General features: G+C 36.0%; 1 protein-coding gene across 1 annotated transcript in view; it reads right to left on the reverse strand.

Moving 5' to 3' along the window:
* Positions 1-12483, reverse strand: part of LOC121419455 — a 73758-nt gene that overhangs the window by 25939 nt on the left and 35336 nt on the right. Inside the window, exon 5 of the mRNA XM_041613933.1 lies at positions 8139-8215. Within this exon, the coding sequence (XP_041469867.1) occupies positions 8139-8215 (77 nt within the window). The remainder of the gene's footprint in view (positions 1-8138; positions 8216-12483) is intronic.

Here is a 12483-nt window from a genome sequence, read left to right on the forward strand (position 1 = left end):
TTTGTCATCGCATCGTCCGCTGCTTTTCTCTTTTTTGTGTCATTGCTTCAACTTCAAGTTTAGGAAAGAAACTAGACAGAGGACGAGCTCAGTGACAATAAAAATTAAATTTTTTGTTGCGGCCTCTACTTATAACTTGCACAATCTTCCAAATGTTCAACTTGATGTTGATGGTACACTCAGTAGACCATCAGAAAAAATACGAAACCTTGGTGTCATATTTGATTTCTGCATGTCAATGTCGTACCATATCTCTCATATCTGTATATATTTATATATTTAAGGAATATTTCTAGAATAAGGTTTATTGACCAGTCTGCCTGTCACAATGCTGTTCGTTCATTGGTTCTGTCTCGTATTGATTATTGCAATGGGCTCCTTTCTACAATTCCCTCTAATTAATTAGTCTATGTTCAACGACTACAAAATTGGGCAGCACGATTAAGTTTACAGGTTTCCCGTGATCATCCTTCTCAACCACTCTTTAATTCTCTTCACTGGCTTCCTTTTAAACAGAGAATTATGTTCAAATTACTCTTGTCTACAAAACATTGAATAAACAGGCTCCACAGTATTTAAGTAACTGCTTGGATCTTTATACACCAACTAGAGCTCTTAGATCGGCCAGTGATCACCTTCGCCTCGCATATTCATTAACTCGTACATTAGCTGGTGACAGAACTTTTACGGTGTCGGCTTCAAAATCCTGGAATGACCAGCCACTAATAATTAGACAGTCTTCATCATTAGCAATCTTCAAAAAGTCATTAAAAACTCATCTCTTTCATACTTTGTAATTTTTTATATATTACATCTTATTAATTCATTGTAAGCGCTTTGGGCCTAATGGGAAAAGCGCAGTACAAATGATAAGTAATAAGTAATAATAATAAATTTAACATATTCAGCCTGTGCTCTGCCTGTTTGATTTTGTTTTTAATCAATCAACTAAATTCAATTCAATTTGTATTGAAAATCAAAACAACCACACTAAAAGACAATGTGAGAGCCTCTTGGCCATAACAATGAAAGCAACCTGTAAAACTTATCCTGCTGTGATATTCTCCAAGAGTTCGTGAAGCAAGTTTCAAGTGAATGAAATATGCCGCTGCAATGCTCTTGATAATGGTATGATCTAAAGATGTCAAAAAGGTCACGTTTATGAGGCCAAGGCTGAGGAGAGGTCAAAAGGAAGCAACCTTTGACCTTATACTCCACATTTATAGAGGAATTCCATAGGGGAATCAGCACCAATGGTATAACTCCTAAATATTTTCTAAACTCGAGTTGGTAGGGCCTATATAGAAAAAGGTGATTTCTTTCAGTTATTGATATCATACAAACTACATGTAGGCCTATATAATGAGCCCACATATGATACTGATAAATCAAACAATTTTTTTTCAATTCTAGCTTTGCAACTTTTTTTTAAGTATATAATTTGGTCATCTTTAGATTAATACATTGTATAGTAGGTCCAGTGTTGTCACAATTATAACAACAAATTTTAAGGATTGAATATAAATCCAGATCGGCTGTGAATGGTGACCAAACAAAAATTTAATTACTTTTTAATCTTAAGGACAAACTTCTAAATCTGAAAAAAAATTGAATTTCAATTTTATTCGTTTATATTTAAATCCACAAGGTTAAAATCTAAATCGAACATTTACTATTCACAGCTGATATGGATATATTTTAAATCCTTGAAATTCATAATCAAGAGTGCATACCCATCATAATATTCTCCACATTCCTTCTATTTCTCCTCATTGGTGGTATGTGTGGGGAGGGGTGTTGGTAGGGTAAAGAGGGGAGCAAGGGGTACATGATGGGGTTAGAAGAGTCTGCTGAAAGATCAGAGAGATGATTAATGGGGTAAAATGCTTGGTAGGCGCCACTCATCCCAAACTATGCTAATGATTGTTATGCCCCTCACAGAGTAGAGCTGGCATATGGCTGGCAGCAGTCGTGCTGCGTTCACATGCTGATGTTATGTCGTTTTGAGTTCACGTTTGATTCATTTTAAGTTATGTTTAGGACCTTTTCATGCTATCCTTTCAGATGCTTATAAATATGGACAGTAATATACCTTTGAATGTATAGGTCTTAGGAGTTATGGATGATGGATTGATTGAACCAATTGCTAATGTTCCCTTCAAATGCATTTCCTCCTTTAAACACTTTCTATCTGTTAATTCAAAATCAAATCAATGTTTGGGAAATGTTTGAAAAACTATACAAACAGAAAAAGGGAGGAACATATCATCTCACCATGAATTTTTAGAGTCATGTCAATTTTTCACTTCATCTAAAAATGTATTTCTAAAATGATGATAAACTCTGTCATTCATCCAAAGTGTAGACACATTTCATTCTAACGCCCTGTTACAAGCATGAAGCAGGGCCTGTTGTTGTAACCGACCGGGCGCGGACCAAGAATCAGGTTCTAGTCTTTGGGATACCAGTAGATCAGGGTACTCATTCAAGCAGGAGAGATGATTATCCGACATGGATACCCTCGCTGACGTCCCATCATCAACATCCCATCTCTTGGCACATCATTGATTTAGACTTTGTTATCTTCATCTCCTGTTTTCATCATGAATATCACATTTGTTATCTTCGTCTGCCATCCTCCTCCCAATGTCTCCTTCAACATTCTTCGCTTTTGCTTTTGCTGCAATCAGACAGATAGGATCAGCATCGGGGGTATAATAATCATCATTACCATAACTATGCCCAGCATATTGGCAGTTGATGATTCATCCACAATTGAACTAAAATTTATTAACTTTCCACCTCTTCATTTCTTATCACGAATGTATCAGTGATATCATCATTCCAAGAAGATCATCATCCGCATTTTTTAATTTTTGTCTGAAATTATTCAACTTTCTTCACCATCACCACCACCATCATCATCATCATTAATATAATCATAATGATCAAAAGAAAGTGATGAAAATAAAATAAAGAAAAGAGGGGAAGGAGAGTAAAGGGGTGAAAGGGGGACAGATACTTAACTGAGGATACCCCCCTCCCACCCGAAAAAAGACGAATAAAATAACAAATTATAAGAAATATCTACTCTGAAGAAATAAATATAAGCCTATACAGTCTGGAATTGAATTTTACATGGAAAACCATTAATTCAGAATTTCAAAATAAACCTGAAATATCCACAGAATTCTTGAGAAGAAATATCCTCCAAAACTTAAGATCATCACCTCTTGATTTGTCTTTTACAGTTTCTTGCTCTTTTGATATAATTCAATATTCTCAATTTTAAGCCTTCAAGACAAGAAAACGATCAGGCTTCTCTAATCTTCTCATTAAATTGTTATGATCATCATCCGCACATGAAAACAGATCTTAAGGTAAACTTAAATAAATACTGACGAGTCAAAGAGTGGATAAACTAATCCCTCCAAATCTCCTATCACATACATATACAGGTTCAATGAACTAGAAAATCAATTGGCTCATGAAGTGAAAATGATTTGTTTCCGATTTTAAAATATTCGCAAATGAAAAATGGTAATGCCTTCTGGAATCAACAGCCGTTGTCTTGGAGAAGTAGTTTGGGGGAGGAACGGTTTACAACCCAAATCTTCTTGATTATGAGAGATTTCCGAGGTTATAATTCCTCACTTCCTAAAGACTTTTAGGAACATTAGATACCAAAATAGCTTGATCCCACTAATTCAGATTAATCATAAAGTACAGCATGTCTTAAATCACAGATCATGTGCTCTTACTCACCAAGCCAGTTAATCAAATCTGATAGGTGTGAACAGAACATGGATGTAGCCAAATAGATCATACTTGCAAGGCTCTTTCAGTCTCTATTGCTTCTATCATTCTATTTCTCTTTCGAATCAAAGTAATACATCTCAAATCAAATTCAATAAAATATGAGAATATAATTGTCAGATGACACCATTCATAGGGCCTACTTATTTGACACTGGGAGTGTCCAAATAATAGCAATAATTATTATCCAGGGTAGCCACTCAGCTCTTATGAATTGTTACCAAGCGAGCCCTGCATATTATTATTATCCTTTTCCATTCTCAAATGTCGAGCATGTAACAAGAATGCGGAAGGTCCCATTTTTAAAGTCTTAAGTATGGTTAGGCAGGAAGTTGAACCCACAACCTCCTATTCATGAGCTAGGTACTCTACCACTGAGCTACCATGTCTGGTTATACTACCATGTCAAGTATCAAGGTATCACAGGTTTTATTGCTGTCTACAGTTTAGGGCTCTTCCTCCAGTTTTAATACAGATATGAATATAAGCCAAATATTACATATCCACCACCCAGCCACCAACCTTCTCCTCACTCTAAAATATTTACAGGGGCAGATGGCATGACATTATGAATCAGGAACATAGGAATACCTTTTAGAAGACTAATGTACAGTTTCCATACAAAATCTAATCTAATATTCACCCATAGCTTCATAGTATTCTCCTATACTGCTCACACGCAAAAATGCTTGCAAATATATATTGCATTAAGTGTTCCTTGATTGGACCAGATAGGAGAGAATAGTTGTAAACAAATAAAATAAAATCTAGTGAGCTTTCCATTTAGAAAATAAAGAAAAGGAAAGAATAAAAATACAGGACACATCTCTTCTTTATTTTATTTTTCAATGTACATATGAAAAAGCTAGAGTATGTAAATCATTATTTGGTTGATATTCAACTCTGATCAATAACACATACTTTGTTCACAAACCCTTTTGTTTAATCTGAACGTTTATTGAATCAATATCTTTCAGTATGTTCACACAACTAGAAGTAAGAATGGCTAAATAGGGTGGGAAGGGAGGGGGAGTGAGGTACAATGTGTTCTTCAATCAAAGTTGTATTCCAATATCTCATCTCCCTAACACGCTAGATACCACTATGAGCAACCCATTCTCAAGTGTCGGATATTGAATTGCATGTGAGAGAATCGAATAGCACCCCGCCCCCAGGGGCACTCTCTCAGGCGAGGCTTGCTACATGTGAAGAAGATGGGGAAGAAAAACCGACAGAAATCCAGCTTTCTTTTTGTTCCATTTTATTTTCTTTCTGTAGCAGAACAGATAGTGAATTGACCTTCATACATGAATGGTCTCACATTTTCTTCACAAATATCAATGAAACTTCCTCCATGAAAATAAAAAAGAAAACTGAGGGCATAAACTTGACACACTCTAAAAGGCCAAGTAAAAAGTTGTGTAATAACGCATGAATGGTTGTGTAAAAATACCCAATGAAACGTACTATTTTGTTATCTAAAAAACTTCAAACCTGTAACAAACATTTTTTATTACCTGATAATTATGTTGGGTTAAAAGGGAACATAAATGTTTGTAAGATAAAAAAACAGCATGTTTCATGGGTTAGTTTTACACAACACTGCATAAACTATACATATCATTAAAACTTAATTGATTTCCTAACTTCTGTTTTAACCCAATGTACCTTGTGCTTGAGATTTAGTGAAAGATTACAAACAATAAATTACAAAATACAAGTTTAACTTGGACTAATTTTAAGAACATAATATGGTTGTTTAGCAGAATGTATTTACATAACTGCATTGCTCATAAAAAACAATAAGCCTACATATTCAACATATTCATAAGTTGAACTTTCAATTCCAATTTTTATTATTGTTTAAATTGAACGAAAAAAAATCTACATACATTTAAGAACAGGAGGTTCCTGAAGAGACAATGCCCAAACTATACAACAAGGAGACAAATTATATTTTTCTTGATCACTAGAAATATGATATTCAAACAAAAATAAGGAACTGATTAATTTTGAACTTGAATGACATAATTGGAACCAGTGAAACGTGTTTTAGAAAACAAACCCAAGACCTATTTCTTAAGACACAGTGTCATTCAATTTGCTCTGGTTACACAGTGGAATGGTGGATGTATTTCAGAAGAGAGAAATCGAAAGAGGACAGGGATTTGGCAGAAAGATGACAGCGGTAGAAATATTGATAGAAAAGTTTGAATGATAGAAAGAATCATTTAAGCCCTGGAGCCTGTATGATACCCAATCCCACCAAACCTCTCTCCCCTGACATAAAGGCCAACCCTGCCCTAGTCTGTGTCACATTACTAGCAGCTTGTTACCCACGGCAATTCACAAACCAACATCCTCCTAACCCCTACCAGTGCCACATCTTCTTGTGAATCAAGTCAGCCAATATTGAGGCGGTATTATGGATTGGGGCTCAACTGGCTGATTCTGGTTCCCAGCTGCCTGCCTGCCTGGTTGGCTGGCTGGCTGGCTGGCCTAGCTTGGCTTGGTGATTCTGCTGGAGCTGTGTTTCCTAGCTGGCTCAGTAACATAAATTCAAGATGAAATCAGATGAGAACAATGAATATTAGGAGTGAAGGGAGGAGGAAACTAAGAATATATTCAATGACGGGGAAACTGTATTATAGGAAAAGCGGATGGCTGCAGCGGTATGCATCAAGTACCAGAAGAAAGAGTTTAATTAAGCAGGGGTATCCTATTAACCCCCTACTACTTCTTCAGAGTATCCTTTTGCATGTGTTGCCATGGAGATGCATCCAATGTTAGGCCTCCCGATCCCATATGTTTTGTGTCACAAGAATTGTTTGAAATTGGGCTAATTCTTTATATTGTAACTCTAATGTTTCTTTGTCAATTCCTATCACAAGGATTGTTCAAATGAACTAAAATGAGATGGTTTTGTGCCTAGAGTAAAAAGAGGAAGAAAAGGAAGGGGGAGGAGGATGATAGAGAAGGGGTTGGCTTTCGCCCCCTAGGCATATTTGCGGTGCCTCCTCACCAAGGGAAATAAAAAACCTCAAAAATGGTTCTGAGAAATATAAAACATTTGCCAGGAGGCAAATTTTCTATTCTTAGATCAGCAGCAATGGATGGGAGACGACACTGCAGACACAGCAAATCTGTCAATGAATTGGTGGACCGTTATGATCAATTTCAGTGTCTTTTAAATTAAAATATATTACAAGATTTCTGTTGTAAATGTCTAAAGGCTAGAAACAAAGATGCAAATTCAATTCCACATATACATGTACAACCATACTTTGAGTATAAAAACATAATGAATTTTGTTTTAAATTGCATTAAGCATGGTGCATATCTAAAGACATACATGAATGCAAATTTACACGAATGAAATATTTCGGCCTATTGTTTTCAAATCGGTACATATTTTTTTAAATAAAGCTATTCAGTTTCAAGATGTTGAACACTTTAGGTGGTTTCAAACCGCCTCGATCACAAGAATCCCCGTTAAATTACGAGAACTTTTTTTTGGCTAAAAAATACCCATTAATTATTCCTGCATTCACACCGCCCCGAAACGTACCCTTCGGGGATAAGTTCTTGAAGTTACGAGCATGCGCAGTATGGTCTGATAAGCAGGCAAGGCGCGAGATTGAAATTCACTAGCCCAGCAGCCACCCACGCCGCCGCGCCCAACGACACGCTGGGCTAAAAGTTCCCGTAATTTGCTTTCACATCGCCAAAATACCTGCGACCTTGGAAATCCCCGCGAAATTTCTCATAATTTCGCCAAGTACCTACTATTTAGCGGGTATTTTCTTTCGGGGAAATTACGCGTAGTTTGCTTTCACATTACCAAAAAACCTGGTATTTTCTGATCAGGTTAAATTTCCTGATCAGAGAATACCTGGAACTGACGAACTTCGAGGCGGTCTGAAACCACCTTTTGTCTCATCCTGTCCTGCACCTGTGCATCATGACCTCATCAATCGCATCATCAAGGAAAACAACAATACCAGACAATTCGCAGGTTTCTTTCAGGCAGTCATTTCTAGAATGTATCTTCTTTCTTCCCCATGTACGTATCAGTGGTACGAGTAAACCCAGCTCCACACCCTTATTTTATACTTCATTCGCAATCTTCACACAACCCGCCAAAACCTTCTCAGCAACCAGTCTAACTCTAGCAACCCATAGGAAGCATCTTCAGTCATTTTTAGCGTTATCAGCGATCTCTGACCTTCACATAATTAGGAAACAACAGAGATTTGATTCTTGATGCTGCAACGCTGGTTTATTGCTACATTAGGCAAGAATGAATAATTTGAAAGACATACCAGTTATTGACTTGGAGGATGGTAAGACCTGTATCTTGTGCAAGCTGTTTCTTCTGTTCTTCTGAAGGGTACGGATGCTGCAAAATGACAAAACAAAAATTGAATCAGTGAAATCTATCTCATTCCATCTAATATCTTGCAAGAAGACCCACCCCCCCCAAGAAAAATGAATCAATGAAATACATCAAGTTACATTTTAAATGCTGCAAGAAAACAAACCAGATAATGATCCATCTCAATACAGTATTCTACATGCATCTTTGTTGTCTAGTCAAAAAAAGTGAAAGGGGGCATAAAATAATGATCATCTACACCTTTATTTTTTTTCAGAGAGAGAAAAATAATCGTTATTTCACATATTCGAGATAATTCATTAAGAGCTGTTTTACATTCTGTTAAGAAATTAAGCTCACAGCTGTACAATAATCTTTTAAGGGGTTTTTGTGAATGAGAAACAAAGTTAAATATTATTCAATTATTGGTATAAATGTTCAAAATATCATTTTGAATATGGATTAATAGAGCTTAGAGATTTTGCTTTAATGTATTAAGCGCTGTATGAAAACTGAATATTATAATATCTTACACCAAAGAAATATTAATCACAATCAAGCAAACTTTCTGACTTAAAGATTTTCTTTAAAACTTTACAAATCCCTTTAATCTTTTACTTGCAGCAAAATAGATGAAAAATACATGTATTAAGTTTCATAAAAAGCACCATCAGTAAAAATGTTTTATCGCAAATTAGAAATACAGATAATTCAGAGATAACTTTACATAATAATTACTTTATTAAAAAATACTCAGTACACTTGTTTCAAATGTACATCTTTACTTGAAGTTTAACACAAAGAAATGTCATAAGAAATGTAATTTTAAAAAGCTGTGTGTATAATCTCAAAGTAACAATGAAGAAAAAAATCATGAATATGAACACATATCCAGCTACGACATTTACAAGAGAAAGTATCCTCTATGTGGAACCCACAGAGTAACGTAAAATGGAACAGGAAATGAAATAAGTTAGGATAACCATCTCCAAGCCATTCGCCTGAGGATATTTACATAGGGCTATTTCTCCATTTGTTTTTAGAATATTCATCCTCTACGGGGACTCCATAAAAATACAGCACAATTAGGCTGGAAACATAAAGCACCAATGATTATCATCTTGACGTAAGTGACAAAGGAAATAGATTTGGAGCAATTACAGGTGATTTTTTTTCTCGAAACTTTCAAAAGGAAAGTACCTGTATAGGATTATAAAAAAGGGGGGTTTTGAATAAAAATATGAAAATGATTTCAGATATGTGGTAAAAATAATAACCACATTTTTTATTAGTAGATGAACTATATTTCAACTTTTGATCGTTTTGCGGAGGTCGCACTCCGTTTCTTATGCAGAAATTTACAGAGGACTACGTAAAAAGAGGTTTCCTATAGGGGCATGATAGGAGGACTAGAAGAATTGGAGGGATTAAAAAAGAAGGTCAAACATGAAATGAGGTGTGCTATCAGACATACATGCCCTGATATCAACTATATGATAGGAAGAAAAATAAACAAAAACAGAGTTAGGGAGAAAGAGAGGGAGAGTAGGGGTGAGAGAAAGAAAAAGAGGGAAAGAGAAAGAGATAGGGGAGAGGAGACATGGAGTAAGAAGAGAGAGGGAGTTGAAGGAAGCAAAAAGTGAGAGAGAGAGAGAGAGGGGGCGGGGGAGGGGGCAAGGAGATGGGTGAAAATGCACTGAAAGACAGCATGAAGACATAGCAAGAAAAAGAGCCTTGAAAAAGAGGGAAAAGTGTCATGTACATAAAAAGATACAAATAAAGAAGACAAAAAATAGGGATAAAATCAACATATTTTCAACTAGAATTGATGAATTGAGCAACATTCTATTGTCATTGAAAGAAATTTTCAATTAGTAAAGAGGAAGGACAGAGTGAAAGATAGACAAAGAGATGAAGAAAGAGCAGGGAAGAGAAAGCATAAACACAAAACTTTACAGATCAGAAAGGGAAAGTGTTTTTTGTGAGTGACCTCTGGATGCATCTTCTTTGCATTTCCTTCATATCACAACATCTTTCCTGTGTTATGAATTGAATGTCCCTTGGAAAATCGCAAGTATATTTTTCAATTTTGTTCCTTTGTTTAATATGTATTATTATTAATATTTCTTCAAATTAAGAAAAGAGTTAAGATTGATTTCTTACTATTTGACAAAGAAAAGAGAATCATTTAGGCTTTTCTCGTGTGTTACTCCCCTTGAAATGATCTTAGCATGGGTAAGAATGTGGTGAGAAATGCATATAGAAAGGGACAAGAAGAGATAAATTGGAGATACCCTATAATGTGATCATATGCATTTGATTATTGATACACTCAAAAAAGAAAAAAGATTTAATATAAACATTCTATTCTAACAAAGTTCATGAATGTCTTAGAGAATGCAGACTTGTTTTGATCAGAGTAATGATTATTTGAAAACATGGTAACTTCTTTTTGACCAACCAACCCCTGGATCATCTAAAACAATACCCTTGTCAGGACCTTGTCATGGATATGGTACACAGATATGTCAAAATTCTACACCTTCCAGCTAAAAAACAATCATACTGTAGAATATGCTCTGTCTGCCTGTTAATAGACTCACGGGCAAGCCTACTACAGGACAAAATCGTATGCGCATTAATTTTGATCAGGGATGCATTCGCACGGGGGACGACGCCATGGATCTGGGAAGCCGCTCGGTGCGCAAAGTCACGGTGGGATGCTTTCCAAGATGCTTTATTCACGACTCATCGATGGGAAGGGGAGGGATGGGAGGAACGATGAAGGAAAAAGGGGAGGAGGAGGAGGAAGAGGAGGAAAGGGGAAGGAGGGGGGAAGTATGGAGTGGATCCCATGAAAACAAAATGACCGTGTGCTTTTACAGGGCCTACCATGGCTGGTGCCTATGAGTCTGATCCTATTGGACGTACCATTTCACTATGTTTACCCTACCTGCCAACCGACCCAGCATTTCAATTATTACAGACGGGGATGATTTATGGGTTGCGAATCTAGAGGATAGCAACCGAACTCAAAGAGAGAAAGCCTGGCTATAGCTAGCTGTCTAGGGCAAGGGAGAGGAGAAAGAAGGAGAGTATGATAACAACAAAAGCAGACAAATGAAGAATGAACAGCCTTAAGTTAACTATTCCTTTTAAATTCATCGTATTATCAAAGCTCCTAATGCTAATGTATTGCATGGTTACCACAGCCTGGTAAATTGCATTCACCTTGTCATCATACTCTTTTAGGTGTACACTATGCTGTCCTTTCAAACTACATGTATTATGACCACGATCTGACAATGTCAGATTGTCAGTATTTGAATTTTCATACCCCTCTACAGACAGAACTGGGTCAAAGCATTTTGAGAAAGGAGGGATCATAAGTACCGCTTCAAATTCTTTGAAAATTTTGAAAATGAGAATAGTATACAAAAGTAGATTGTTACATTTCTTGTCAGTTGTAATACAGAGAAAAGCCGACAACAACATACTTCAAAAATATATTTTCAATGTAGATCATAATTATATCCATCCAACATGAATATGCAAAACTTTCGAAGCAAAAATATAATGAACTCTGCAATTCTAAATAATTCTTTAAAAGTCAGTATGCAATGCACAAAACTTTGTCTGATTTAGCAGGAATAATATTGTATGAGATAAACTATACTCATTTGATTCTCTGATAGGAGATAATATAAGTATGTTGGGAATGATTTGCCTGACATAGTAACAATTAAACACATTAGGTGAATGCTTAGTTGCTTTATGAGATAAAAAACAATCCCAACATGATGCAATAAGGTAGCAGACTTTGTTGGAAGCCCTTTTGCATTATCGTAATTGTCACATTTCCATAACAACAGAGTGTTTGCAACAACTGGCATCTCTGCTCTGCCCATTTTCATCAGTAAGAAATTTACCCCTCTTTGAGCTGCACTTAACCCAGGTGAATAGAGTGGGTACCCAGCAGAATTAATTCTTTTAACTCATTGAGAGCAGGAAAGAGTAGCTCGAGCTAAAACCGGGGTAATAATTGTGCCTCATCATACATAATAATCGGAATGATGGTGCAATACAAATGCCTGGGATTATTATTGTCATACAGATATTGCATACTTTTGATATTGTTATTATATAAACAGAGCTGCTAATTTTGATATTCACCTTTCAGAGAGAATAAACTGAGGAAGAAGGGAGGCATTCCATAAGAAATCCAATTAAATAAATCAATGTATAAATCGGGGAGATGTTGAAAATTGCAGTGTTTTGCTTGAAAATCAGTA

The sequence above is a fragment of the Lytechinus variegatus genome, chromosome 7 (genome assembly GCF_018143015.1).
Source record: "Lytechinus variegatus isolate NC3 chromosome 7, Lvar_3.0, whole genome shotgun sequence".
NCBI lineage: Eukaryota > Metazoa > Echinodermata > Echinoidea > Temnopleuroida > Toxopneustidae > Lytechinus > Lytechinus variegatus.